General features: G+C 52.9%; 3 protein-coding genes and 1 pseudogene across 15 annotated transcripts; 3 read left to right on the top strand and 1 right to left on the bottom strand.

Annotated features, from left to right (window-relative positions):
• The first annotated feature begins 2786 nt into the window (after positions 1 to 2786).
• LOC118655888 lies at positions 2787 to 3363 on the top strand (annotated as a pseudogene).
• A 3695-nt stretch (positions 3364 to 7058) lies between these two features.
• ACHE (acetylcholinesterase (Cartwright blood group)) lies at positions 7059 to 13438 on the top strand. Of its 7 annotated transcripts, XM_036308454.1 has the most exons (7): positions 7366 to 7479; positions 8306 to 8389; positions 8541 to 8666; positions 9027 to 10119; positions 10458 to 10942; positions 11749 to 11918; positions 12029 to 13438. In XM_036308454.1, the coding sequence occupies exons 2-7, from the start codon at positions 8328 to 8330 to the stop codon at positions 12151 to 12153; spliced, it is 2061 nt and encodes a 686-aa protein (XP_036164347.1). In that variant the 5' UTR covers positions 7366 to 7479; positions 8306 to 8327; the 3' UTR covers positions 12154 to 13438. The 7 variants fall into 7 exon arrangements, with proteins under 7 accessions (XP_036164352.1, XP_036164353.1, XP_036164350.1 ...); XM_036308460.1 differs by lacking the exon at positions 8306 to 8389 and having other exon boundaries at positions 7352 to 7479; XM_036308457.1 differs by lacking the exon at positions 8306 to 8389 and having other exon boundaries at positions 7352 to 7479; positions 8541 to 8727.
• Positions 13142 to 14318, top strand: UFSP1 (UFM1 specific peptidase 1 (inactive)). The gene is made up of 2 exons (XM_036309994.1): positions 13142 to 13246; positions 13438 to 14318. The coding sequence occupies exons 1-2, from the start codon at positions 13142 to 13144 to the stop codon at positions 14176 to 14178; spliced, it is 846 nt and encodes a 281-aa protein (XP_036165887.1). The 3' UTR covers positions 14179 to 14318.
• A 63-nt stretch (positions 14319 to 14381) lies between these two features.
• Positions 14382 to 27409, bottom strand: SRRT (serrate, RNA effector molecule). 7 transcript variants are annotated; one of them, XM_036308447.1, is made up of 20 exons: positions 27121 to 27409; positions 26722 to 26890; positions 22019 to 22147; positions 21664 to 21810; positions 21226 to 21414; positions 19240 to 19409; positions 18922 to 19106; positions 18611 to 18709; positions 18410 to 18527; positions 18062 to 18216; positions 17626 to 17687; positions 17430 to 17508; positions 16945 to 17133; positions 16493 to 16666; positions 16250 to 16403; positions 15892 to 16085; positions 15628 to 15784; positions 14905 to 14994; positions 14669 to 14795; positions 14382 to 14576 (listed from the first exon to the last, which is right to left on the bottom strand). In XM_036308447.1, exons 2-20 carry the CDS (start codon positions 26841 to 26843, stop codon positions 14501 to 14503), a joined length of 2616 nt encoding a protein of 871 aa, XP_036164340.1. In that variant the 5' UTR covers positions 26844 to 26890; positions 27121 to 27409; the 3' UTR covers positions 14382 to 14500. The 7 variants fall into 7 exon arrangements, with proteins under 7 accessions (XP_036164340.1, XP_036164342.1, XP_036164339.1 ...); XM_036308449.1 differs by having other exon boundaries at positions 14382 to 14520; positions 14905 to 15006; positions 18062 to 18219; positions 27121 to 27408; XM_036308446.1 differs by having other exon boundaries at positions 18062 to 18219; positions 27121 to 27408.
• Position 27410: the final 1 nt, after the last annotated feature.

Genomic DNA, 27410 nt, shown 5'->3' with positions numbered 1-27410 from the left:
GGGAAGCAGGGTAAGAAGCTGTCCCAGGAAACTCATGTAGGTACCTGCCCCACCCCTTTTCTTTTCTTGGACTCTAGGAGTTCAGTTTCTGGAAGTCAGAGAAAAGTGCGTGGCTCTGAAGCATACCAACCCCAGAATAAGTCAATTCTCATCCAAAGTCCAGGGCCTCCACTAGTTAGCTAATAAAAGTAAGCAAATGCTTAGTTAGCTAATAAAAGTAAGCAAATGCTTAACCTCTCTGAATGTCAGCTTCAATTTCCTGATTGTTCAATTGTAAGGATAACAGGGTGTGCCTTCTTGGAATGTTGTAATCAGGAATTAAATTGTATGATTTTTTTTTTTTTTTTTAGCAAAGTGTTCAAGCCAGTGCCTGGCAAACAAATCCCCAGTAAATGCAAACATGGAAGTAACACTGAGTCTGAGCTACTCGCCAACCCACTCTGGTATTTCTGATGTTGTGGATATTGACCTGGGGATCCAGCTGTCCATGGGACTGTTGGCCATGCGGCCAACCTTGCAGCCAGCTTGCACTGTCCCCAGTCAAGGTGGGGGAATCCCAGGCAAGCTTTCCCCCCTTTACACCCCTCTTGTGTGTGATACTTGGTCTCCCTGGAATGAAAGCCAGAGTCACCCAAGGAACCTCTGCTTTGCTGTCTGCTGTAGCCTCTGGCACCATTACAGCTATGGACAGACATCAACCTGAGAAAGGTACCAATGTCTGTAATCCATCTAGAGCACTGGATATGAAACCCACTCTACCCTACCCCCAGCTAGAAAGGAGGCAAGAATAAGCAGAAGGATGTCCAATTAAATGCATTGGGAAATACTGTGAATTAGCTAAAGAGTTAACAGAATTCTGAAAGTAAAATTAGACTATCCGGAGATTTGTGTGAAATGCTCAAAACAAGCAAAAGAGCAAAAAGCTACAAGATGGATGGATCCAAGGAAGAATCATGTGAAATTATATAATGCGGGTTAAGTATGAATTTTATGCCAATCTTCAGAATGGGTCACAAGAAGAAGAGGTGAGAGGGGAGGAAAGTCCCTTGGCTGGCTCAGGCTCCCAACGCTGCAGGTCAACAGCCCCGTTTAATAGGGGTTGGGGCAGCGACCTCAGACAGTGGCTGCCAGGATCTACTCTCTCTTCTTCCTTAGTATTAGGACAGCAGAATTTTAGAGGAGTACACAGTCATCCAGAACAAAAACTACACCTCTGAACCTCCTGCATAGCCAATTACAACCTTAGGACTAGGTTCTGTCCGGTGAGATATAACTGAAGGGTTGTGTGTATGATTTCCAAAAATGTCTTTAAAGCAGCAATTCTCAACCTGTGGGTCGCGACCCCTTCAGGGGTCGAACGACCTTTCACAGGGGTCGCCTAAGACCATCGGAAAACACATATATAATTACATATTGTTTTTGTGATTAATCACTATGCTTTAATTATGTTCAATTTGTAACAATGAAATTGGGGGTCACCACAACATGAGGAACTGTATTAAAGGGTCGCAGCGTTAGGAAGGTTGAGAACCACTGCTTTAAAGGGAGGAGCTAGGCCCTTCTTCAGCCCTTCCTCCTTCCTGCTGGCTGGAATGCAGATGTTACGGCTGGTGCTCTAGCAACTACATTACACCATTACATTGAAGCTACATGATGGGCAGGTAACAGAATTCCCTGTAACCGGGTCCCTGGCCTCCAGGGCATCCTGCCAATCTTATAGGGCCTACTCCTAGATTTCTTCTGTGTAAGAAAAAAATATATTTCCATTATATTTCATTCAAGCCATTATTGTTTGGGTTTCCGTATCAAATAGCTGAACTGAATCCTAACCAATGAACAGAGGAGATGAGAATCCTTTTTGTTAGCAGAGGTGGGGCAAGGACTAATAGAAGTAGAGATTCCCTGTGTTGGCAAAAGTGAGAGACAGACATGCAAGGGAAGTTCCCTGAACTGGTAGAACTGGTGGTGGAATCAATATTAATTCCTGGATAAATAGCATGGTAAATGAAGAAATGGAAAAATCAAGGATATCCCTGCAGTGACGGCTATGGAGGGTCGGGTCACAGAGGATGCTGGGGAGGTTATTAGGTGGAACTACATAAGGAAAGGTGTCATGGCTAGACAGATGAGGTTCCTGTGTTGACTAGGGTTGGGGAGAGGCTCAAGGTAAAAAGAGGAACTATTCCTGGAAGTGTTATCCATTTTCAAGAACAAGCTCAAATCCTTGTCCATCTCTCTTCATGCCCAGAGGTGTCCCTATTAGTTCTTGTACTCACTGACTGTCCACAGCACTTCCTGCTGACCCAGACAGTCTGTCAGTCCTCAGGAGGTCGGTCTGGACTAGGGATACCTAGTCCAGCATTTCTCCTCATGCGGTGCTCACAGCACCCTCATGGGACTGCCCTGATGACTTGCTAAAAAATTCAGACTTAAGGACTCCACTCAACACCAAACAGATCAGTCCCTCTAAATGGCCCCCATGATTCTGACATACATTCAAGTCCAATGCACCATTTTACACATGGTGAAACTGAGGCCCAGGCAAGTAGTGACTTTCCTGAGGTCTCACTGAGAGCACTGGGCGAGGGAACCCAGGAATCAGGACCTCAGGTCTAGGGCTTACTCCAATGCCCTGACACCTGCACCCTTTATTCTGGCTCTCTTGGGTGGTCCCCTGAAATTTAAAAACTCTCTGAGGGGAAGGATCACCAGTGAGATCCTGAGGCGAAGCTGAGAGCCCACCCCAGCCCTGGCCCTCAGCGCTCACCTGGTCCACCAGCTCAGCCATGAACAAGGCAATCCTCATCCTCAACAACCACATAAAGCCACAGCTCTCCAAATTCTACCAGCCTTACAGAGAAGACAGACAGCAGCAAATCATCAGGAAGACATTCCACTTGGTATCTAAGAGAGATGGAAATGTTTGCAATTTCCTGGAAGGATAATAATTAATTGGAGGAGCTGACAACAAACTGATTTACAGACATTTATGCAATGTTATCTTTTGTCTTCTGTATGGATTTTTCAGACAGTGAACTTGGCATTGGAGATATAATTCAAGTATTTGTGGAAACATTACACAAGTGTTTTGAAACTGTCTGTGAACTGAATTCCATTTTCCATGTAAGCAAGGCTCACAACATTATTACAGAGATGGTGATGGGGGAATGGTATTAGAGACTAATATGATTGAGATTGTTACATAAATTGATGTAAAAAATTAACTGGAGAAATCTGAGGCTGGCTTAAAGGGAGTTCCAGCCCATGCTGTATCAGCTGTAAAGAATATGAATCTTCCTGAGATCCCAAGAAATATTTGGTGACATCAGTATAAAAGTGCCAAACCTGTCCTCTTTTAAATAAAAAATTTGAAAGGCCACTTCCAGGTAAAATCCAGGGGGAAAAGTCGTAAGTTTACCATGTAGTTGTTTATTAGAAACTAGAGGCCCAGTACATGAAATTAGTGCGCAGGTAGGGTCTCTAGGCCTGGCCTGTGATCAGGGCCAATCCCCGGCTGCTGGCTGCCAGCAGCCAACCCCGTTCCCCCCCTCTCCCCCACCACCAATGCCAGTCACCCTCTGTGTGTGGGGTGACTAGCAGGGTGCTCGCACCCGCCTTGGCCTGGTGCCGCCCAGGTCTGCTGCCACCCACCCCTGGTTCCTCTTTCCCCATCGGGCAAGGGGAGGGACCAAGAGGTTGGCCAGCAGACCCCCATCCAGCGATCAGGGCCTGCGGGCTGGGGGCAGCTCCTGCGTTGAGTATCTGCCCCCTGGTGGTTAGTGTGCATCATAGCAACCGGTCATTCCACTGTCTGGTCGATTTGCATATTATACTTTTATATATATAGACTACATATATAGATAGAGGAGGAGAGTCTTAACTTATGCCCTTGGATTTCAGTCAAGGTACTGTATAGAAGTTGTGTCAAATCAGTATAGTGGTTCAATGTTGCTTCTCTTACTCAGTGATTTTAAAGAAATAAAGTAGTTCCAGTGTGATTTTTTTTCTTTCTTTTCTAAACTGCATTCCTATGCACACTGAAGGCATGCCTTCATGTATTGGCTACAACAGAATCTCAAAAAAGTATCTGAGACATTTCTTTAAATTATGTACAACTCAGAATGTTGGTGCTTTGTATGGATCAAAAGTGCAGCATTCCTGAATTCTTTCTGTTATTTGTCATGACTGGTATTTAAAGAACCAAGCATGTATTGCGTGAAAACATTATGATCTTTTTCTCTTGGTTTAAATAAACTCCATGGCAACTAGACTTCTAAAGAACTTTTGTTTGCCTGATATCTACTTTAGCAATCATTTTTATAACCCTCTGACTCAACAAAGTAAAGAAAGGTGTATTTTATCACTGTTTAAAAAAATAAATATACATTTAAAAATTTTTTCTAACTCTCTGAAATGGAAACACCATCTGCATGGTCTCCTCCATCCTCACAATCCCAGGACAAACTGCAGGCTGAGGAGACACCCGTGGCCCATGGGCACATCTCCCAGAGCTGCTTGCAGCTGTAGAGCCCTGGCCTCCTGCAACACCTACCTCTCAGGCACAGGGCTGCGTGCCCTAGAACTCCATGCAGTCTTGCAGATTCATCTGACTGAACATTCAACTGACCCCTCTTTGACCCAGGGTCTGGGGAAGTACACGAGGGGCCCCAGGAGTAGGATACCTCCTCAGACTCCAACCCACCCACACCCCCATACCCCCCATACCCCCCTCCTGGGACTGCCTGCCCTTCTTCCCATCTCCCCAGGCCTGGGGAGTGGGTACTGAAATAAATGGCTGCATCCTCTTCCTGCCCCAGATTCTTGAGCATCTTTGGAAACTCCACTTCCCCCTCCCTCTTCTGCTGGCTGACTTTCTACAGTGCCCACCCCTACCCACCCCTGGGAGGAATAGTTCTGACTGGCTTCAGAAGGCTCCACAACCTGCCTTGCCCTTACCTCCCATGGACTCCTCACAGATATGCCTCTCTGATGCCATCCCCAACCAGGCAGGAAGTGCCCTTGTCCTTGCTCTCCACTCCAGCCTCCGGAGACACACCTGGACACCTTTTCTGTCTAAATCCACTTACCATCACCCACATAAATATAGGATCTTTCTGTTATTTGTCTCCCTGGGAGATTGCAGCCCTCCATGTGTGTCCTGTCCTTGATTCCAACGGCAGTGTGTTCAACACTGACCTCTCTGAGGCAGTCTCTGCTGGGCCAGCTCCCAGAACATGCCCTGTCCTTTCATCTTCTAAATTATCTAAGGTATCACTGGTTCATGATAACCCTGGGCTAGACGCTGTCCCTCGCTGCCTTCCCTAGCTTCGTGGTATAGGCCTAGGGAGTCCTGATGAGAGAAGTCCGGTGAGGGGCTTGTGTGGCACAGCCCTTTTTGGAGAGTGACAGGGAGGCAAGCCCCCTTCACTGTCTGGGCCTTTACAGATCAAAAATCTCCGCAGCCGTAGGCTGGAGCATGCCTCTGCTCGTTCATTCGTAGTTGACTTTTATCATTCTAATAATTCATAATTACCACGCTGGGAAACCTGTCTCAGATCCTTTTCCCCTGCAGCTACGCCAACTGTCCATTTTCCCGTCCCTTAGCACCTCCCGCAGCCCTAATGACTGGGGACATGGTCTAACCACTAGAGAGCCCTCAACCAGGGCGCTGAAGGCCGAATACAGGGAACCTCGGTGTCCTTGCAAGGGATTTGGGTGGGAAGAGATGACGCGGGTTCGTCTCCGCATCCCATCCCAGTCTCCGAGGCCCGAGCGGCTGTCTTCCGCGCCACCTGGCGGCCGCCGCCTTTAAGCGGAGAACAGACTGAGTGATGGCGAACCTATGACAAGCGTGTCAGAGGTGACACGAGAACTCATTTTTTTGGTTGATTTTTCTTTGTCAAATGGCATTTAAATATATAAAATAAATATCAAAAATATGTCTTTGTTTTACTATGGTTGCAAATATCAAAAAATTTCTACATGTGACAGGGCACCAGAGTTAAAGTTAGGGTTTTTCAAAATGCTGACACGGCCGAGCTCAAAAGGTTCGCCATCACTGGGACTCAGCGAGGGTCCCCGGCTAGCGGAAACCGGTTCCCTCGGGGCGCCCAAGCGGGCTGGGTGGGGGCGCCCAGCTTGGAGGACCAGGACCGCGCAGCCCCGGGGAAAGCACTCGGGCGGATCCCGCGACACTCGGGAGACCCCCACCCAGTGCACTCAGCCCCTCGCCCCGGCAGACACGGGGCTCGGACGCTGCGGGGGTCTAGGCAGCTGAATGAGCATGCGCGCGCGCCCGCCTGCCCCACGCGGCGCCCCGCACCAGCGCGCGCGCCCGCCTGCCCCACGCGGCGCCCCGCACCACCGCGCGCGCGCACGCACTCCAGGGCGCCCGCCCGCGCCAGGCAGCCCTGGAGCTGGCCACCCCGAGAGCATAGGGCAACCTCGCGCGACGCGGTCATGCGGGCACCGCCTCACACATTTCCGCCCTCACCTCGAGCGTGAGATGCCGCCACAGCCGCACTTTCCCACGGGCGACCCCCTCGAGGTCGGGACGGGGTGGTCCGTGCGGCTCCGGCCTCTCACAGAACAGTCTGGGGGCGCCCGCCAGGCCGCTCCCACCTGCGCGCTGCGGCAGCCAATGAGAGCCTGGCCTAGTGATGTCATGCCCCTACCCGACCCCGGGGAAGAACGTCCGAGGTCACCCGTCGGAACAGCGCAAACCCACCCAAGGGGTTCCCGAAGTTTCCACTGCGGCGGAGGGCGGGCTCGCCCCGCACCCTTTGCATGCCACCATTTGGCCTTCCCTCCCCGAGCCCCTTCCCCCTCCTCTCTGTCATGGGGGTCCCCTTCGTTTCCACTTGTGAGCTTATGTGCACATGTTCATTTCCACCGCTGCGCCCAAGAGTGTCCCATGTCATCTTTTCTCCGCCGAGGCCTCGGAGGGGGCCTCCGCCACACTTTCACGGCCGGGCCCCGCCTGCCATCCCGGCTGCGTCGGGGCCGGGGATGCTAATGGATCCGGTCCCCTGCCCCGAACGAAGCTGTCGCCCACCGTGTCCGAGAGTGTCCGTCTGTGAATGTCAGTCCCTGCGTTTGTCCGCGGCTGTCACTGCATGAGACCGTCCGTCTGCGCGTGTCTGTCTCGCGCGCTTCTGCTCGTCTGTCCTTGCGGGTGTCTGCTCCGCCACCGCCGGACCTTTAGGTCGCGTCTGTCACCGCGCGTCTGTGCGTCTGTCGGCGGCTGTCACCGGCGTCCGTCTGGGCCCCAGGGTCTCCGTGTCTCCGCTCCGAGGGAGGGAGGGAGAGGAGGTGGCAGCCCCGGGCGGTGGGGAGTGGCGGGGGCGGAGACAGTGGGCGGGGGCGCGGTGCGGGCCGGAGGGGTGTGTGCGGGGGGCCGGAGGCGGCTGTCAGAGTCGGCTCAGCCTGCGCGGGGAACAGCGGCCGCCTCCCGCTCCCGGCCCGGCTCGGCCGCCTCAGGTGAGTCTCCCGCCCCGCTCCGGACCCCCTCCCCGCGCCCGTGGCCCGTGGGACACGGCGCCTTCCCGGAGGGATCCAGGCCCCTAATCGGATGCCCGGAGACGCCCCCCACCCGCCGCCCACACTCAGCCTTGACGCTAAGCTCGCCGCCGAAGACGTCCGGTTGCCGGTGCGGGAGCCGGCACCCCGGAGGGCTGGCCGCCGCCGCAGCTCCCGCTTTCCCGTGGGGACCCCCGAGCGCCCAGGACCCCGTTAGTCCTCAAGTCTGAGGCCACGGGGAGACGGACGCCCCCTGCCGAGGGCGGAACCCGGGTCGCGCAGGTTCCTGGCGGCCGGCTGCCACCCCACCCCCACCCACCCCGCCGATCCCGCGACCCCAGCGCCCCGCCGCAGCCCCCTGCCTGGCCCAGGCACCCCCCTCCCACGGGGACTCCGTCTCTATTTTGGGGGAAGGGGAGGCTCAGCGGAAGCCCCGAGTTATAATTAGCCCCACTCGGGTTTCCTAGATAATCTCAGCCCCGCCACCACCCCAGCTCAGGGCGGAGGGGGCTGGGTGAGGGGTGACCGCCGCGAGAAGGGGGGAGTTCCGACCCGGGGAATTTTGATCCCTTGGCTGGAGATGCCGGAACCACAGCAGCTGCGGCCCCAAAATAGCGCCCCCACCCCCTGCAGCGGGGGATCTCCGGAGCTCGGAGAACACAGGCGTCCCGGTTCGCCCTTCAGACCTCTACAGCCCCCAGACCCCCGCCCCAAGTTTTCTGCTCCTTTGCTTGGGGCGGGGAGCGCCGTTATTTTATCGGTTTCTACTGCCCCCCGCTGGCGGCAGTGTGCACAGCATCATCAGACGAATGAGGGACGAGTCCTGGGGTCCGAGGCTGGCGAACCCGTTCGCGGAGGCTAGGCGACAGGGGTGCGCAACTGATGGGCACCCACGGGTACCAGCACGCTGTGCCAGACAGTGGACGAGGCGGGCTGGGCGGGGCAGGGTGTGGGGTAGGCAGGATTTGGGGTGCCCCTGGACCTGCGGCTCCCACACCCTGAATGCCCAACCCACCCTCCAGGGCCCCAGCCCTGGCCAACGCAGGAGAGGCTGTGCCTTCACGCCACCGCACGCGCCCCCATTGGCACCTCCCATCATCGAGGGCTCCACCCCTGTCGGGTGGCCTCTACGTGGACTGCAGCCTCTGGTGCGGGTGCCCACAAGGCTCACACTGGGCCCAATCCAGCCCACCCAGCGGGGGGAAGGAGGTGAGGGCGGTGGGTGCTCTGTGGGTCAGGGAGGGCATGCTTGGCAGGTCTCATCCGTTCCTTACATCTGTCTGTCTGTCTGGGTGCGTATGGGCCTGATCTCTGTCCCTCCGGCTTCTCACTGTCTGCCTGTGTCCTTGTCTCTGCTTGTCTGTCTCCTTCCCTCCATTTCTCTCCTCCTCTTTGCCAACCTGCCCCACCTCCTCTGCAGCTTAGCGATAACCCCTGGGCAAGAGTGTTATCTAATCCCCTCCTGGCAGCCTCAGGCCTTCACCCTCTGCCTTTCTTTCTCCTAACAGCCGCCTGCCTGCCTTGGCAGCCATGAGGCCCCCATGGTGTCCCCTGCATACTCTCTTCCCACCGTTCCCACTTCTCCTCCTCCTCCTCCTCTTCCTCCTGGGAGGAGGGGCAGAGGCTGAGCACCCAGAGGACCCGGAGCTGCTGGTGATGGTGCGTGGGGGCCGGCTTCGGGGCACCCGCCTAATGGCCCCTGGGGGCCCTGTCTCTGCTTTTCTGGGCATCCCCTTCGCAGAGCCACCCGTAGGCCCCCGTCGCTTTCTGCCACCGGAGCCCAAGCGACCCTGGCCAGGGGTGCGAGATGCCACCGCCTTCCAAAGTGTCTGCTACCAATACGTGGACACCTTGTACCCTGGCTTTGAGGGCACCGAGATGTGGAACCCAAACCGTGAGCTGAGTGAGGACTGCCTCTACCTCAACGTGTGGACACCGTACCCTCGGCCTAAGACCCCCACCCCTGTCCTCGTCTGGATCTATGGGGGTGGCTTCTACAGTGGGGCCTCCTCGCTGGACGTGTATGATGGGCGCTTCCTGGCCCAGGCGGAGGGGACTGTGCTGGTATCCATGAACTACCGGGTGGGAGCCTTTGGCTTCCTGGCCCTCCCAGGGAGCCGGGAGGCACCAGGCAATGTGGGTCTTCTGGATCAGAGGCTGGCCCTGCGATGGGTGCGGGAGAACGTGGCAGCCTTCGGGGGGGACCCGATGTCGGTGACTCTGTTTGGGGAAAGTGCAGGTGCCGCCTCTGTGGGCATGCACCTGCTGTCCCCACCCAGCCGGGACCTGTTCCACAGGGCTGTGCTGCAAAGCGGTGCACCCAACGGGCCCTGGGCTACGGTGAGCATGGGAGAGGCCCGCCGCAGGGCCACACTGCTGGCTCGACTCATAGGCTGCCCCCCAGGTGGGGCTGGTAGCAATGACACAGAGTTGGTCGCCTGCCTGCGGACACGGCCAGCTCAGGACCTGGTGGACCACGAGTGGCATGTGCTGCCTCAGGAAAGTGTCTTCCGCTTCTCTTTTGTGCCTGTGGTAGATGGAGACTTCCTCAGTGATACCCCGGAGGCCCTCATCAACGCTGGAGATTTCCACGGCCTGCAGGTGACTAGTGGCTGGAGGGGGTAGAGCTGGTTCCTCTATGCCTGTTCTCCCACTTTCCCACCCTACCCCTGGGGACCCAGGCATGAGGGCTCCTCAAGACCCACTTGCAAAGGCTTCTCTTCCCTGAGGGCTCAATCCCAGGGTGGCCAGTGGGACAGAGAGGAAAGAAAATGTGGGTATATTTTCTCCTCTCCGTCCCCCAATCTCATACTCTCTTCCTCCATGGTTCTGGGTCTGGAACTGTCCATCTCTCTGACTCGTTGTCCATCTGTTTCTGTCTGCCTGTCTGTCTGTGTCTGCCTCCACCCCCACCCCATTCCTTCATCCTGTTCCCCCAGGTGCTGGTGGGTGTGGTGAAGGATGAGGGCTCCTATTTTCTGGTTTACGGGGCCCCAGGCTTCAGCAAAGACAACGAGTCTCTCATCAGCCGGGCCCAGTTCCTGGCCGGGGTGCGGGTCGGGGTCCCCCAGGTGAGTGACCTGGCTGCCGAGGCTGTGGTCCTGCATTATACAGACTGGCTGCATCCTGAGGACCCAGCCCGCCTGAGGGAGGCCATGAGTGATGTGGTGGGTGACCACAATGTCGTGTGCCCTGTGGTTCAACTGGCTGGGCGACTGGCCGCCCAGGGTGCTCAGGTCTATGCCTACGTCTTTGAACATCGTGCATCTACGCTCTCCTGGCCCCCCTGGATGGGGGTGCCCCACGGCTACGAGATCGAGTTCATCTTTGGGCTCCCTCTGGAACCCTCGCTAAACTACACCATTGAGGAGAGAGCCTTTGCCCAGCGGCTGATGAAATACTGGGCCAACTTCGCCCGCACAGGGTTAGCAGTGCCAAAGGGCGGATGGCCTCCGGGAGCCAGGGAGGCTGGGAGGACAAAGAGAAAGGGGGAGGAACACAAGCAGAGACAGAGAGGAAGGACCAGAAAGAGAGAGGAGAGTTCACAAAGGAAAGGAGACAAAGGGGGAGAGAATAACAAAGGGGAACGGGAGAGAAAGGAAGGAGAAAGTGGGGTGGCAGATCCTGAAGAATCAAGGACAGTAATGGAGGGAGGCAAAGAGAAGAGATGGACAAGGAGAGACAGAATTCCAACAGCAGTCAGGAGTGTGAACTGTAAAGCTGGGTCAGTTAGATCAGTGATTTTATTATCTGGCATGCACTGGGGGGGGGGGGGAGCCACACACACACACACACACACACACACACACACACACACACACACACGGTTTACCTGTCTGAAGAAGGGGACAATAAATCCAATGTCACATGGGTGTTGTCAAAAGTAAATGCGATGTTTGTAGAGATAGGACTGGGCCTGGTTACATAACAAGAGCTCAATAAATCACCAATTTTTTAAATGAGAGAAACAGACAACGATGGGGCAGGAAAATGGAAGGAAATGGAGAGGAGAGACAGAAAGAGGGCAGGAGGAAGGGAAGACTCCAGATGATGAGGGGTACCGGAGAAGAGAAAGAAGGGTTAAAGCAGCCGTGGGAGGGAAGGGATGGGGCTCCCCTTGGAGCTAAGAGGGCATGGGGTCTGGGAGCACCTGCCTCCTCTTCATCTCCATCCCCCAACCTCAGGGCGGGGCAGGCTTGACTGAGGCTGAGCCTTCCTTTTTTTACACAGGGACCCCAATGACCCGCGGGACCCTAAAGCCCCGCAGTGGCCACAGTACACGGGGGTATCGCAGCAGTACGTGAGCCTAAACCTGCGGCCTCTGGAGGTGCGGCGGGGGCTGCGAGCCCAGGCCTGCGCCTTTTGGAATGGCTTCCTACCCAAATTGCTCAGCGCCACCGGTATGTAGGGCCAGCGGGTAGGGGCTGGGCCCGGGGGCAAGAAATGGGGCGTGGAGAGAGAGAGGGGAGTGGAAGCGGGCGGGGTGTAACCCCTCTCTTCTCCCCACCAGCCTCGAAGGCTCCCAGCACCTGCCCAGGCCCCGCCCACGGGGAGGCTGCCCCGAGGCCCAGGCCCGGCCTCCCCCTGCCCCTCCTTCTCCTCTTCCTCCTCCTCTCCCGGCTCCAGCGGCTGTGACCACGGCCTCCTCCCCCTCCGGCCTCCGGGGGCCCCTCTTCTAATGAGTGGTCGGGCCGGGGGAGGGCCCCACTCAGGGATCTCCGACCCAGCGCCCCTCCCCCTCAAACCAAAAAGCTCACACTGGACAGGGCGTGGGGGAGGGTTGACCTACGATCCGTCTCAGGGACTCACACGCCTTTGTTGTTTAAATGGAAAAGCCCATTTTCTTTTTTTATAGAATGATTCCTTGGAGCCTGAGACGTGTTGGGGGAGAGGGAAGACTCGGGGCTAGCTAGCAACTCCCCGTGGGGCTATAACCGTCAACCGTTTCTGTCTCTTCTCTTTTTCCCATCCACCCACGGATGCTCCCCGCCCCTGATCCCTTCTGTCCCCTTGTCTTCGGTCATTTTCCCCCCTCTCTCCTCCCTCCCGCCAATCCTCTGGCCCCACCTCCACCCTCATCCTCCCCGTCTCTCGTGTTTCTCACATCTACCTGATCCTCTTTCCACCATCCCACGTGCCTCTCCTGTGTCCTCCTGCACTCACAACCCCCACCCGACCTTCTCCACGTCCTCCTCCCACCCACTTGTCGGGCGCCCTGGCCGCAGACACGCTGGACGAGGCGGAGCGCCAGTGGAAGGCCGAGTTCCACCGCTGGAGCTCCTACATGGTGCACTGGAAGAACCAGTTTGACCATTACAGCAAGCAGGATCGCTGCTCAGACCTGTGACCCAGGCGGGACCCCCACGTTCTGCCGCCCTATCCGCCCCCCCCGCCCCGGTCCCCAAGTTGTATATACTATTTATCTAAGGGCTGGGATATTACAGAGGAGCCCTAGACCCACCCCAACTTTCCCCCGGGGCCCCTGGTCCTCTGCATGTCTCGGCCGAGCCCCCTACCCCGCGGTGCCTTCGCCCCTCTGGGCTGCCAATAAACTGTTACAGCCAAAGGTGTGTGCGCGACTGGGGGCGGTAGGGCAGGAGGCCTAGCCAATTGGGCTCAGGGAATGGGGGTGGTCGCTGGGACCTACATTCTGGCCCACTCAGCGCCGGGACACCAGGCGCCACCCCGCAAGGAGAACTCGCGTCTGCGCAGTAAGAAGGGAGGTGCGGTGGGGCGGGGCAGCGGTGCATTGTGGGAACCCTACAGGCCACCAGGTCCGCAGGGCCTAGCGGTGCGACCTCCACTGATTCGTGCTGCCCGTGCTGCCCAGCGCTATTGTTGCCAGAACCTGCGCGCCGGTCCTGCCGCAGCTCGCCCAGGACCCGCCCAAAACCCGTCCGGGCCGAGAGTAAGTGCTAGATCCTGAGTTCTCCCTGGAGTTCGCTCCACGCCGCCAGACGCTCCTTCTGCCCTAACTCGGCAGCTCTGCTCCTGCCCGCCGCCCTGGAGCCACTGAAGGACGTACATCTGGGCCTTGCGCCACCCGCCCGCGGCCCCGCTCGCCTGGCCATCCTCTCGGGCCACTACCTCTACTATCACTATGGCTGCGACGGCGTGGACGACCGGGGCTGGGGCTGCGGATACCGAACTCTGCAGACGCTGTGCTCGTGGCCACATGGCCGGCCCGTGGGTGTTCCCGGATTGATGGACGTGCAGGCCGCGTTGGAGGACATGGGTGACAAGCCCCCTGGGTTCCGCGGCTCCAGGGACTGGATCGGCTGTGTAGAGGCCAGCCTCTGCCTCGAATACTTCAGAGGACCCCAGGGGCGCCTATGCCACGTTCCCCGTGGAGCTGGGCTTCAGGGGGAGCTGGAGAGACTTCACTCCCACTTTGCAGGGGGCGGAGGGCCTGTAATGGTTGGGGGGGATGCGGATGCCCAGTCTAAGGCCTTGCTGGGAGTCTGTCTGGGGCCGGGCACCAAAGCCTTCGTCCTGGTACTGGACCCTCACTGCTGGGGTGCTCCAAAAAACCCCACTGAACTACAGATTGCTGGGTGGGTGGGCTGGCGAGAGGTGAGCACAACATTTGACTCCAAGTCCTTCTACAACCTGTGTTTGACCAGCCATAACTCTGAAAAGCAGCTGCCTCCCCAGGACTGACACTTCCCAAAACAGGACTGTCTCCGGCCCCACACACTCTCAAGGGCAGAGGCTTAGAGACTGCAGGGTGCCAGGCCCTCAGGAAGTCCCAGTAGAGCCTGGAAACTTTGGCATCAATAAAGTGACAAGGCCCGGCTCAACCATTGCCCCAGCCAATGTTTGGGAGGATTTGGGGAGGTATATAACATACACTTGGTCAGGAATCACTGCGGAAGTGCTTTTATTGGCAGTAGGGCTGGACGTACAAAAAATTCTGAAGAGCTGGATGGGACAAGGCAGTCACAAGTATAGATGGTACTGAGAGTGAGGGAAAGTCGATGGCTCAAAAGAAATCCACATCATCTGGAGCATCCAGGTCACGGTATTCAACAATGGCCCGTGGGTCTCCACGGGCCATCCTGTGAGATAAGAAAGAGGTAAAATGGGATGAGAGTTGAGGGTCCCCATTTAAAGAGGGCAAGAAAACTTGGACATCTTAGCTCATTCTCACCTGTTTCGAGGTTTCCCAGGATAACCTCCCTGGCCTCGGAAGGCATCATAGTTCCCTCGGCCAGCACCATAAGGGGCATGGGGATATGGAGGCCCTCCTGTGGGGACTGCAGGGCGGACAGCACCAGCTATGAAAAAGATCAGTGTTGAGTTGGGAACCTATGACCTCAACTATCTTAGCTGCTTTCTCCCAACCCCTCACAACCACCAAACCCTTCAAGACCTTCCTATACTTACCTCCATACCCCAAAATAGGGGGCCGGGGCTGGCCATAGGGCATCAGGCTCTGGGGAGTCTGGTGTGGGTAGGGGAGTCCTGGAGTCAGGCCTGGGGGGAGTACAACACAGACAGGGACATGAATTACTGGGGAAGGAGGTTTGGGGGGAGACAGGACACAACTAGCTGTTAGGAATATGGCCAGAGGGGGTAAGGCAGAAACTTTTTCAGGGGACAACAGGATAAAGAACCAGGAGTCCTGCCCTAACCAGTTTGGCTTAGTGGAGAGAACGTCAGCCTGTGGACTCAAGGGTCCCAGGTTCGATTCCGGTCAAGGGCATGTACCGTGGTTGCGGGCACATCCCCAGTGGGGGGTGTGCAGGAGGCAACTGATCGATGTTTCTAACTCGTTATCCCTCTCCCTGCCTCTCTGCAAAAAATCAATAAAATATATTTAAAAAAAAAAAGAACCAGGAGCCCTTGAAGAGTCAAGGGAGAGTGAATGTGGCAGACTCTCATGCAGGGGTCCTCAAACTACGGCCCGCGGGCCACATGCAAGTACAAATATTGTATTTGTCCCTGTTTTGTTTTTTTACTTCAAAATAAGATATGTGCAGTGTGCATAGGAATTTGTCATAGTTTTTTTTTAAACTATAGTCCGGCCCTCCAACAGTCTGAGGGACAGTGAACTGGCCCCCGGTTTAAAAAGTTTGAGGACTCCTGCCCTCATGGATCGTATCTTACTCTGGGCAGGGCCAGGTGGCTGAGCTGGCTTGATCTCAGGCAGAGCTGGGCGCTTAGCATCAGTGAGAAAGTTGTTAAAAAATGCTACCTCCTTCTTCACTTCCTCAATTTTCTCCGAATGCTTATTGAAGATGTGTTTGCGTACAAACTCAGGTCCCTGGATGCAGAGGAAAGAGTCAGAACTGAACAAGCAGTTCCCTAACTCCCCAGACCCCATAATAATCACCCTTCCCTCCCACCTATCCCATAACTAATATCCCAGACCTTGAATTTCTTGCCACTGAGAGGGCATAGCCACTTATCCTTGCCCAGTTCCTGGGTGTTAGAGGTGACAAATTTTTCCACTTCCTGCTCAGGATCTTTGCGACCCATCTTCTGGGCCTCTTCCTCTGAAAGAGATTCCCGCACACTCAGCAGTGGAGTCAGCTTCTCCTCAAACGTCTTCTGCCACTCTAGAACTGTGGTTTGGGAATAAAGGCAGACAGCAGGTTGAAAAGGAAGCCAGAGCAAGGAATAAGCAAGGAGGGGATTAGAGGAGAAGTGACAGAGCACTGCTTCAGAGCAGAACTAAAACCAGCTAGGGAGGAAGGGGCACTAGAGGAGACTCAGGTAGGGAGCTCACCTTCTCCATGACTGATGCGGTTGGGTGGCATGGGTCCCCGCACATGGATAATGCCACAACGGTTGGGCATTTCATCTTCATTGGGGTACTCGCATGTGTTATAATAATCCAGGGAATGCACAATGCGCAAATAGAGGAGTAGTTTGTCCAAAACCTAAGGGAAATGAAAAGCCATGAGTTCACCCACACTCGCCCTATATCTCCCCAAGCCAGGTTCTCATCCCACTCTGCTCTCACTGGCACCTTGATCAGCTTCTCATCTCGTTCCACGTTGATCTCCGCTGGGTTTCCTTCCTTAGGGGGCTCCTCAGGGGGGGCCCCGCCACTACTCCCCAGCAGCTCTTCCTCCTCAGCACTCACTTCCTCAATCAGGTAGTCAGTGATATTCTTCAAGATTGGGTTCTGAGAGGGCAGGCTCTAGTTGGGAGGGAGAAGAAAAGCAAGTGAGGCAGAGAAAGCCCCTTAGGGTAGGTAGCCTAGGAAACTAATTTGAAAGGCAAGGTGAGGCTGAAAGAATTCAAGGCTCACTTGGCCTGTTACCGCTGCCTCAAGATTTGTCTTCATGTTTGTATTTATTCTACACATTAGCCCACAAATAATCACTAACACCAATCTGTTCTCCTGGAAGACCAGAGATGCCCACAGATGAGGGGGTATTGGCTGCTTTTGAAAAAGTTCTATGGAGAGTCACTGACTGTTGGCAGAGGAGGTGTCCCCGGCTCAGAGGCCCAGAGCTGGGTCCTGTCGTCCAACGTATGGATCAGCTTGGCTGCCAGCTTGATGTCATTGCGCACTATCTGCTTGTGTTGAGTAATGCCATTGATATTGCGGACGCGACGGGTCAGGTCTCTGTTCACACCAGGACTCAGCTCACACTCCCGGAGCTAGAAAGAACAGAAAGCTACCAACACTTGCCCAAGAAGCAGCAACTCAAAAGACTGGCCCTATTGAGAACACCAGTGATTAGACTGTGAGTTCCCTGAGGACAGGGATCAGGTGTGTTAAACAAAACAGTCCCAGAGCCTAGCCCAGAGACAACAGTACAGAATTAATGTAAGCAGACTAAACAGATGAAATAGGGGGCAGAATGAAAGAAGCAACCAATGAACAAAGCATTCGGAGGTGTGCAGCACAGAGAGCCGCACTTCTTCCTCAAAACAGTCCTGCTCCCAGTACTCACTCGGATATTCTGCAGATTCCAACAAATCTCTTTGATGTTAACACTGCGGTCAAATGTCACCCAGCCACGACGGAAAAACCTAAACAAGAACAAAGATGTCAACATAATCCTGGGGTGAAGGTGATGTTGGCCATTAACCTTCCCCCTGCACCTTTTCTCCAAGGTATCCAGGGTCACACTTCTCTCCATCCCTCACCTCCTCTCAGGCTGGGGCTCCGATAATGCCACACGCATAAAACCTGGATATCTTTTACAAAGCTGGAAAAGCAGAGGAACAGAAACCCCATTAGTAAGTTAAGGAGTCACATCTTCCTTCAATCCCCCCTATCCTCAGGACCCTAGGGAACTGCCTTTAGTCTTTACTCGGACAAGGAAAAAGCAACAAAGAGCTTCAGAGGAACAGCATTTAAAAGCAAATGGTGCAACCAGGACCAGCCCTGGAAAGGCATGGGCCCATAGGAAAGGAGCCTCCCTGTTACAGAAGTAGGGATGTATGTCAGAAGCAGTGTCAGATTATCTTCTCCCCACCTAGTGTACCGCCCGCGCCTCCCAAATTCTTCCTCCACCCGACCTTGGGCAAAACATGGAGCCTGGGTGTTGTCCCTGCCCCCAGTGCCATTTTCCCCACTCACAGAAATGATCTCAGCCCGGGAAATGTTAGGTGCGATATTGCGCATAAAGAGAGAGCAAGTCTTATGCAGAGGCCGGGGTTTACATTCCAGCCCAGGAACATCCTTGGGCTTCTCCCTTTCTTCTTCCTTGGGCTTCTCCTTTTCCTTGAGTGCTTCTTCTATGCAGGAAATGGCGGGAGTTGGTTAGTTTTTATTATTGATTTTGGAGGAGATAGAAAAGCTGTCAAACTCCCATCCCACCTCCCCCACGCCCTTCTTTCCCAAAAAGCCACCCTCCCATCAATTTCATCGTCTCACCTCCCCCACCATTCATAGAAAGAGAATGGACTGGGAGAAAATAAAACCTACCAGCCTCCTCCTTCTCCTCCTCAGCTTGGCCACTCTCTGACTCTGACTCTGACTCCGACACACTGCCTTCGTCAAAGCTGTCATCACCACTGTGCTTCCTATTCCGCTTCTTGCTACTCTGTGGGAGCCACAGCAAGAGGGGATGAGCCAGACTACCAGGACCCCAGTCCAGACACTGACCACATGCAAGAGATCCTCTACCTTTTTGGCTTCTTTTTCAGAGTCTTCTTTCTTCTCTTCCTTGTCCCCATCACCCTCAGATTTCTTAGTTTTGTCATCACTAGAACTGCCATTTTCAACCTACAGGTAGAGACAGTCTTGAGAAGGTCCATTTCCCCAAGAACCTTTATCAGAGGACCCCTCCCACCCTCAACAACTGAGCCCAGAAGTTCACCTGTCCCCCACCCAATACAGAGCCCTCTAGCTCTAGCTCCTGTGGACCCCAGCACAACTGAAACAGTTCCATTCCCCTGGTACTCACAGGCAGCACCCAGAGACCCCAGCACTCAGACCTGTTTGCCATCTTCTTTCTTGTCTTCCTTCTCATTGGCCTTGCGCTCTCCATCCACCAGGCCTGGTCCAGCCCGCCCTTCCTCTTTCTTGCTGGGCTCCCCAGGCTTTCCTGCCTGTTCCTCCTCCTCCTCCTGCTCCAGGATGCGTAGATCATTCTCTGTACCTCCTTCCATCTTAATCACAGCTACCAACAAAGGGAACAGAAGTCACAATCCAATGGTCCTAGCTTTCATCCTCTGGCTTTCTGTCAACCTGCTTCTATTTCCCAACCAAGACCTTGGTCACCAGACATCCACTGCCCAAACCAAGCCACACACCTGCATCCAGCATCTTGACAATAGCATCAGCTTTGTCTATGTCCAGGAGAAGATTATCGAACCAGCCACTCTCCATGAGGGACAGGAATACCCTCAGTCGGTTTTGCAGGGCCCCTCGGGCCTCCTGCCGACGCTTCCCCACCTCATCTGGGTGGTACTTAGACCGAAACCTATGAAGGAAGTAGGGAGGGAAGCGACAAAATAGTCATTGGGGGCCAGGGCCAGGACCTGGGGAGGGGCCCACGAAAATCAGAACTTTTTCCCCATCCTCTCATACCCATAAAAGATCATAAAAGCAGAAATTGGGGAGAGGGGTATAATAAAAACACCCAATATCCCCAAAGAAACCAAAGGTTATTTTCTGAGAAGACTTGGGGGAGAGCCAGAAACTAAGAGCTCTAGATTGGGGAAGAGTAATGATTATAGGGGGGCCGGGGTTAGAGAGGCAGATCAATTGCCTTAAATCTCTGGGAGACACTAACTTAAAAAGTGTAGTTTCCCAAAGCTTCTGAGAGGAAGGCTAAGGATATAATAGGCCCCAAAGAACCTCCCTCTCCTTGCCAACCCCAAACTAGAGTCATTAAGAGGACTGCTCCCACCAACTCCCTTCATCCCTAGGTGGAAGAGAGGGGGAAACCTGAAATTTACCAGATAGGAAAAGCCAAAAAAGGCAGGATACCTTTATTATTCCCCCCTTGGGAAGATAAGCAGATGGTGAAGGTACAGGGAAAGACCAAAGGGAAAAACTGAAGTGCCCTTTTAACCTTAGGTACTGCCCACAGGGAGAGCGAGAAAAGAAGGGTAGAGGGTTAGGGGTAGAGCATGAATACATTTAAAATAGGACTTTGGGGTAAAAAACAAGAAATGAAGTATGAGAAAAAGGAGAAAGTATAAGAAAGTCCCAGATATCAAAAACAAAAGGAAAAACGGAAGATCAGACAGAGAAACCGGGGGTGGGGGGGTGGGGGGGGGAGTGTTAGGCTGGGAGCAAGAACAGAGACAGGGAGAGAAAAGTACATGAGAGTGAGACAGAGAAAGAGGAGGACAGTGAAAGACATAACAGAACCACAAGTTGAGCATAAGAGGAAAGAAAAGCTGCAGGCATCACCTCCAGGATCTTTACCTTGGCCGCTTGGTCAAACAGAGCTCAAGATTTAACTAGCGCGCCCAGGGCCCATGCTGGCAGGTGGGCCACCGGCTGGCTCCTGGCTGGGGTGTCCCGGCCCGGATGCCGCACCCCCGCGGGACTCCGCGGTGGGGGCCCTGACTGACTAACTGCCTGAGCAATCACATTCAGCTAAACTGCTGCATTGTGCACAGCAGTGCCCTGCCTGTCTGCCTGGCCGGGGCAGTGCGGCTCAGCCCAGGGGCTCATGTATGGGCTGGGTATGGTGGGGGTGGAGGTGGGTTTGCTCCGAGCTCCGTCGATGAGCGGGTGTAGTTCCCAGTTCTGGCTCTTTTCAAGGAGGAGGAGCAGAAAGAGGATGAGGAGGAGGAGGAGCAGGAAGGGGGGAAAAGATGGTTGATTAAAATTAAAACATCCACAAAAAGAAAAAAATTAAAATTCTTTTTCTGTCAAATGACCCTGAGATCTTTGCTTTTCTTGTCTGGATTCACTCGTTGCTTTTGGGAGGACACCACAGCCACACAGGGTCCCGGCGATCAGGGATGACAATGACCCAAATCCAGCAAGGGGGGAAGCAGTCTGTCTGCTGCCCCAAGGGAATAGGTGGCTCTGGCCAGCTGCCTGGAGGTGTCCCACTGACTGAGGACAGTGGGGAAGGGAGATGGATAGGGGGCTGTGGCAGACACTGAAGTGAGGAGGAGAACCCATCAGCCAATGCTGCTGTAATTCCCATCCCCCACCCCACCCCCCAGGAAGTTCTGGATTGGGGAAAATGGGAAAAGGACAGGGCTGCAAGCTCCACTGGCAGGGCCAGGGGAAACGTGCCAGGGAAAAGACCACAAGAAAGTGGGGGCACTCACCATTCCTCATCCTTATGAGCCAGGAAGAAATCCTGCATCTGCTGCCTCCGAAAATCCAGCTTGTAGTCATTATAGCGCTTAACTGCCTCTGTCTCATCCACAGAGTCATCCAACGATAGGAGAAACTCCTTGAAGCTTTTCATCACCGGTGGTGGCACACCCAAGTCAATCTCTGCAATGCTACCCAGCCTGGAGGGTGGGGAGATGGTCAGGAAGTCTTGGTTTTGGGGGAAGAGGTGGGAGGCTGGAGGGGCCGAGGTAGCCAACTGCCCCCCTTCCTTTGCCCACATGGACCTCACCCCACGCACCAACTGCTACTACCCCCACAGGCACTCTGTGTATCTAACCCACCTCCTGCCACAGTCTTCAGCAACCCAAATCATTCCCCAAGCCCAACAATTCCCTTCTCCCAAGAACCCTAGAACTGCAGATCTTTACCTGGCCTGGATAGGCAGAACATGATGCTGCATGATGTGGACATCTGGATGGCCCCAGGGCTGAGGGGGGCCATAAGTTGGGCCCCCACCCCCCCCAGCATAGGGCATCTCATAGCCACTGTGGTATGGGTCAGAGCTGTGCTCATCCCTGAGGGTGGGGGACACAAAAGTCAGACAGAGGAGAAAATCATCTCTCCGGAACATAAAGGAGGATGGGACAGAGGGTGAGACATAGACTGTGGTCTCTCACCCAAGGGTTTAAAGGGACAAAAAAAATGGGTTTATAGGAAGTTTGAGAAAAGGAAATGACAAAGTTCTCAGCAGAAGTGAGGGAAGATAAACTGTTGCCATCTCACCAGTCTCGCCTCATGCGCTTCTGTGGGGGGCTGAGCTCATGGCGGGGAGGAGAGAAGCGCTCTCGCCGATTCCGGTCATAGTCACGATATTCACCCCGACTGCGGCGCTCCCGACCACGGTCCCACTCTCTGGAGATAAGAACAAGTAACAGCAAGTAAGACACAGTTGGATATCCCAAGGTAACACTCCTGAACAGGACCTTCCAATCCTGAGACACCAGGCTAAAAGCCAAAAATTATAAAACTACCCTCTAAACAGAAAAAGACTCTTGCCTACTTCTATCACTTCAGCCATTACCCACAAACTAATGGGTCAACTCTCTTTCCTCCAGCCTGGCCTTTTTCCTGAATGCCGGACCAATATTAATAATCCCCTACTAGATGGCCATTGTCACCTTAAATTCAACATGTCGGAATTCAGCCTATTATTTCCACCATAGGGGACCAAACTTATTTCCCTCCTCCTGTTTCCCACGCTCAGCATATCCATATATTACCATGTACCCAGTTACCAAGTATCACCCTCACCACAACTTTGTTATTGGCTTGTTAATCCTATGCCTCAAAGCCTATCAAAGCTGCCCTCTTCCTTGCCATCCCCTAGGTCATTTCTCCTCTGAGTGCAGCATGGGTTCTGCTTACCTGCCTCTGGTCTCTCCCGCCTTCTCTACAGTCAGTGACCTTTCTCAAACACAAATGCGATCATGCCATGCCCTTGCTTAAATGCCAGTACATAACACTGTTCAAAACCTTGGTTCCTGGCTGTCACCCTAGACTCTCCACCAGTCACTAGTACCCCATCCCCATCACAACAAAATATCCTTTGCTCTAACCCAAAGTTTTTCAAACTTCTTAGTCTTAGGACCCCCTTACACTCTTAAAAATGTTTGAATACTAAAGAGTTTTTGCTTACGTGGATTATATCTGTCAATACTTACTGTATTCAAAATAAGAACAAAAAAATACCTATTTAATTTGAAGTTGTATGTTAACATAAATTACAGATTTCTATTAAAAAATGGCTATTTTAGCCCTAACCAGTTTGGCTCAGTGGATAGAGCGTCGGCCTGCGGACTCAAGGGTCCCAGGTTCAATTCCGATCAAGGGCATATACCTTGGTTGCGGGCACATCCCCAGTAGGGAGTGTGCAGGAGGCAGCTGATCGATGTTTCTCTCTCATCCATGTTTCTAACTCACTATCCCTCTCCCTCCTCTCTGTAAAAAAAAAATCAATAAAATATATTTAAAAAATGGCTATTTTACAAAAAAATATTAGTGAGAAAAGTGTCACAGTTTTTATATTGATAAATCTTTTCAAGGCCTGCTTTAACAGAGACAGCTAGATTCTCATATTTGCTTCTATATTTAATCTTTTGTGATATTTGGTTGCTTGAAAAATATGAAGAAACCCTGGTCAGGTGGCTCAGCTGAATGAAGTATTGTTCCCATATGCCAAATGGCTGTGGGTTCAGTCCCCGGTCAGGGCATATATGGGAGGCAACTGATCCATGTTTCTCTCTCATTTCTTCTCCCTTCCTCTCTTTAAAAAAAAACAAACAAAAAAAAAAACAATAAAAACTATTTTTTTTAAAAAGGAAATACTTTAATAGCCTTTTCAGATAACTGGGAATATTATTTGGTTCCACCCAAAACTTGGTAAGAGGTAGTTTGCTATATTAAAATCCATTTTTATACCTTGATCTTTATTTTATTTGAGAAACATTCATCAGCTGCCTCCTGCACACCCCCTACTGGGGATGTGCCCGCAACCAAGGTACATGCCCTTGACCGGACTCGAACCTGGAACCTTTCAGTCCGCAGGCCAATGCTCTATCCACTGAGCCAAACCGGTTAGGGCTACCTTGATCTTTAAGTGGATCTTGACACATCTCCTTAGACCAGTGGTTGGCAAACTGTGGTCCTTGAGTGTGGCTCTTCTACAAAATACCGACTTCTGCACATGGGCCACGAAGTTTCAATCGCATTGTGCATGCGCACCCACACGTGGTATTTATGGAAGAGCCACACTCAAGGGGCCAAAGAGCCACATGTGGCTCGCGAGCCGCAGTTTGCCGACCACTGCCTTAGACAATATCAAAATATTAATTCATTAGTATCACTACCTATTTCCTCAGAAAAGACTTTAAATAGTGGGAAGCTGTCAAGGTCACATTGGTAGATACAAGTTTTCCAAAACTCCCATTTTCACTGGAAAGTTCCACTTTCTCATTGTCAACAAAAGTGACAATTTTTCTTGAAGTAACAGATTCTCTTAGTTTGTTTTCAAGAAAATTTCTGCCAAACACCCAAATATGATAACCAATGTTTGACCCTTTCATTCAGATTTTTTAAAATATATTTTTATTGATTTCATAGAGGAAGGGAGAGGAACAGAGAGAGAAACATCAAAGAGAGAATCATTGATCGGCTGCCTCCTGCACGCCCCCTACTGGTGATCAAGCCTGCAACCCACGCAGGTGCCCTGACGGGAATCAACCCAGGACCTCCTGGTTCAGAGGTTGATGCTCAGCCACTGAGCCACACCGGCTGGGCTCGTTCAGATTTTTAAACAACTAAAAAAACAAAAAAAAACAAGCCCTAACCCATTTGGCTCAGCTGAGAAGATCGTCAGCCTGTGGACTGAAGGATCCCAGGTTCAATTCCGGTCAAGGACACATACCTAGGTTGTGGACTCCATCCCTGGTTGGGGGAGTGCAGGAGGCAGCCGATCAATGATTCTCTCTCATCATTGATGTTTCTCTCTCCCTCTCCCTCTCTGAAATCAATAAAAATACATTTTAAAAAACCTGTTATTCAGCTCAGTTTAATCCCACAATGCTCTTCCTCAAGATAACCACTTTACTCCTATATGCATACTTCCCATTTGTCATGTGTATTTAAAAAATGTAAATGCAAGAATCCAATTTAATAAAAGTTTTACTGCTTCATCAAAGACATTAAGTGTAAGTGGTTTGGTTTATTTATTTTGTTTGTTTGTTTTTGTTTGATGCCACTGCCTTGATTTGTGCTAAGGCACCAGCAGTTTTACCTACCATTGCTATAGCACCAGCAGTGCAAATGTCACTGTGCCGTGAAAATGACAATACTTCCGGTACTATAAAAATAGTTGTAATTAATCTCACACACACCCTAGGGTCTGTGGATCACGTGGATTTTGAGAACCACTACTCTAAAAAAACTAGAATATCTGCTCTTTTCTGCACACATTATATCCACAACTCAAAGCTGTTCACACTACCAATGTCTGGGGAATTCGCACTCATCTCCCCAAGTCTTGCTATAAGCATTACTTTCCCGTAGCTCTCCCAATACACCACCTCCACCACTGTTCCCCTCCCTTAAAAGATGTTCCTTCAACGTTCGCCATCTTTATGATGATCTCTCATACGTACTCATTTGTAGCATACACCCCAGAACATTTTGCCCCCCAAGACTGTAAGCTCCTTAAGGGCAATAAAGGCCAGTGTGCTCTGCAGTTGAGCGTTGACCCGGGAACCAAGAAGACCCCGGGTTGGATCCCAGTAAGGGTGTGTGCAGGAGGCAGCCATGATGTTCCTCTCTCATAAATGTTTCTTTCTATTCCTCTCCCTTCCTCTCTCTCTCTGAAAATCAACTTTTACAACCATATTAAGATAAATAAAAAATAAATTAAAACACTACATCTTATTCATCTTCAAAATCCAGAACACCTTTCCTTTTTTCTTAGAAAAGAACCAAAGAAGCCCTAACCGGTTTGGCTCAGTGGATAGAGCGTCGGCCTGCGGACTGAAGGGTCCCGGGTTCGATTCCGGCCAAGGGCATGTACCTTGGTTGCGGGCACATCCCCAGTGGGGGGTGTGCAGGAGGCAGCTGATCGGTGTTTCTCTCTCATCGATGTTTCTAACTCTCTACCCCTCTCCCTTCCTCTCTGTAAAAAATCAATAAAGTATATATATAAAAAAAAAGAAAATAACCAAAGAAAACAAAGTGCCAGAGTTCTACAGTGAAGAGAGACACTCCGACTTACAGACTGAATGATTTGTTATCACAACAAGTCAGCAAAAGCTTTTTTCCCGGCAATGTTTCCGAATGGAGCCACTGCCATCAGCTATTAGATGTTGGTGACACCTCTTATATTTAAAAAACAAAATCTTCCACAGTTTCTCTTAATCTTGATTTTTTTTTTTTGGAAATCACATCACGTTTCTTAATGAAAGCCACCCGACCTATAATTAACTCAAGAATATCCCAGAAAGCTAATCACTAGCGAATCAGACCTAGTCCCATCACAGTCGAACTCAACCATCACTGTCCAAAGATCTTTCTGACTTTAGGCAGGACAACCACAAGAAATTTAACCATCTCCTGCCAGGGAACTGGCCTGACCACCTCGCCACTCAAATCAACTCTCTACTTTGTCTGAACCAACCTTTCTGAAGTATCATTTACCCACAGTAACATGCACACGTTTCAAGTACATTTATAAATATTGCTTTTCCGTACTCAAACGGTCTTAGTCCTATTGCTTTCATCTTCTGGATATTTCAATAATCTTTGGCCAATAGCAACTAGGTTTAACAAACCCCATGAAACAATCAAGTACGAACGATTTCAGTTTGCCCTCCTCCAATGAAAAAGGAAAGGCAATGAGGGTGGAGTGCAGCAGAATGAGACGAGGGCAAAACGGAGGAAAAGGGTCTCACCGGTCATTCCAGTCGTCCCCTCGACGTCTCTCGTCTCTCTCCCGCGAACGGTCATAGTCGCTGCGCTCTCTCCTGAACTTGTCCCTGCGTCTTCGGTCGTACTCGTCATCGCTGTCACCCATGGCGCCGTCAAAGGGGGCCTGGGGCCCACACAGGGGTGCTCAGGGTGCTGGACAACGACGAGAAGAGGAAAGGCTCGCCCCTCTGGAGCAGCACACCCGCCGCTTCCCGCAAAGGCCGCCGTCTGCGGTCCCCGCCATCCTAAGTCTTCTTCCCCGGCGGGTGGACCGCCCCCACACTCCACTCCCCCGCCCACCCTCCCCGCCCCGCCATCGGCTCCGGGCGCCTGTCCCTCCCTCCTGCCTCAGCCCCGGCTCCCAGGCCCCTCCCATCCCCCACCTGGGAGGGTCGCGACCGTTAGTCTCGCACTCCGACGTACTGGTTCTTTGAGAGACCTGGGCCCACCCCTTGCCTCGGGCGCGCGGTGAGGACCGGGAAGAGGGTGAGGGAGATTCGGGCTCTCAGCTACGGGGCCGAGGAGACGCGATGAGAGCGGGACAGTCGAGGATGAGCGGTCGGCGCGCGCCGCTCGCGCAGCGCCTGCGTCACTCGCGGAACTGCACCTCGAACTACAAACTACTACCCGAGCGGCCCTAACTGGAACTAAACCAAAGAGGGAAAGGCCGGGA

The sequence above is a fragment of the Myotis myotis genome, unplaced genomic scaffold (assembly GCF_014108235.1).
Source record: "Myotis myotis isolate mMyoMyo1 unplaced genomic scaffold, mMyoMyo1.p scaffold_m19_p_5, whole genome shotgun sequence".
Taxonomy (NCBI): Eukaryota; Metazoa; Chordata; class Mammalia; order Chiroptera; family Vespertilionidae; genus Myotis; species Myotis myotis.
The sequence above is the reverse complement of the archived record's forward strand: the minus strand, read 5'-3'. Positions and strand labels throughout refer to the sequence as shown.

Excerpts from the sequence above, each read along its gene's own strand:
- SRRT (XM_036308443.1), bottom strand. The coding sequence starts at position 26,843 with ATGGGTGACAGCGATGACGAGTACGACCGAAGACGCAGGGACAAGTTC. Across the intron at positions 21,811-22,018 it reads AAGCGCATGAGGCGAGACTG|GGATGAGCACAGCTCTGACC; the intron begins GTGAGATGGCAA and ends CCCCACCCTCAG. Across the intron at positions 16,086-16,249 it reads CCGCATCAGTCATGGAGAAG|TTCTAGAGTGGCAGAAGACG; the intron begins GTGAGCTCCCTA and ends CCCAAACCACAG.
- UFSP1 (XM_036309994.1), top strand. The coding sequence starts at position 13,142 with ATGGGGGTGGTCGCTGGGACCTACATTCTGGCCCACTCAGCGCCGGGA. Across the intron at positions 13,247-13,437 it reads GCAGTAAGAAGGGAGGTGCG|ATCCTGAGTTCTCCCTGGAG; the intron begins GTGGGGCGGGGC and ends AGTAAGTGCTAG.
- ACHE (XM_036308454.1), top strand. The coding sequence starts at position 8,328 with ATGAGGGACGAGTCCTGGGGTCCGAGGCTGGCGAACCCGTTCGCGGAG. Across the intron at positions 10,120-10,457 it reads GAGATTTCCACGGCCTGCAG|GTGCTGGTGGGTGTGGTGAA; the intron begins GTGACTAGTGGC and ends CTGTTCCCCCAG. Across the intron at positions 11,919-12,028 it reads CAAATTGCTCAGCGCCACCG|CCTCGAAGGCTCCCAGCACC; the intron begins GTATGTAGGGCC and ends TCTCCCCACCAG.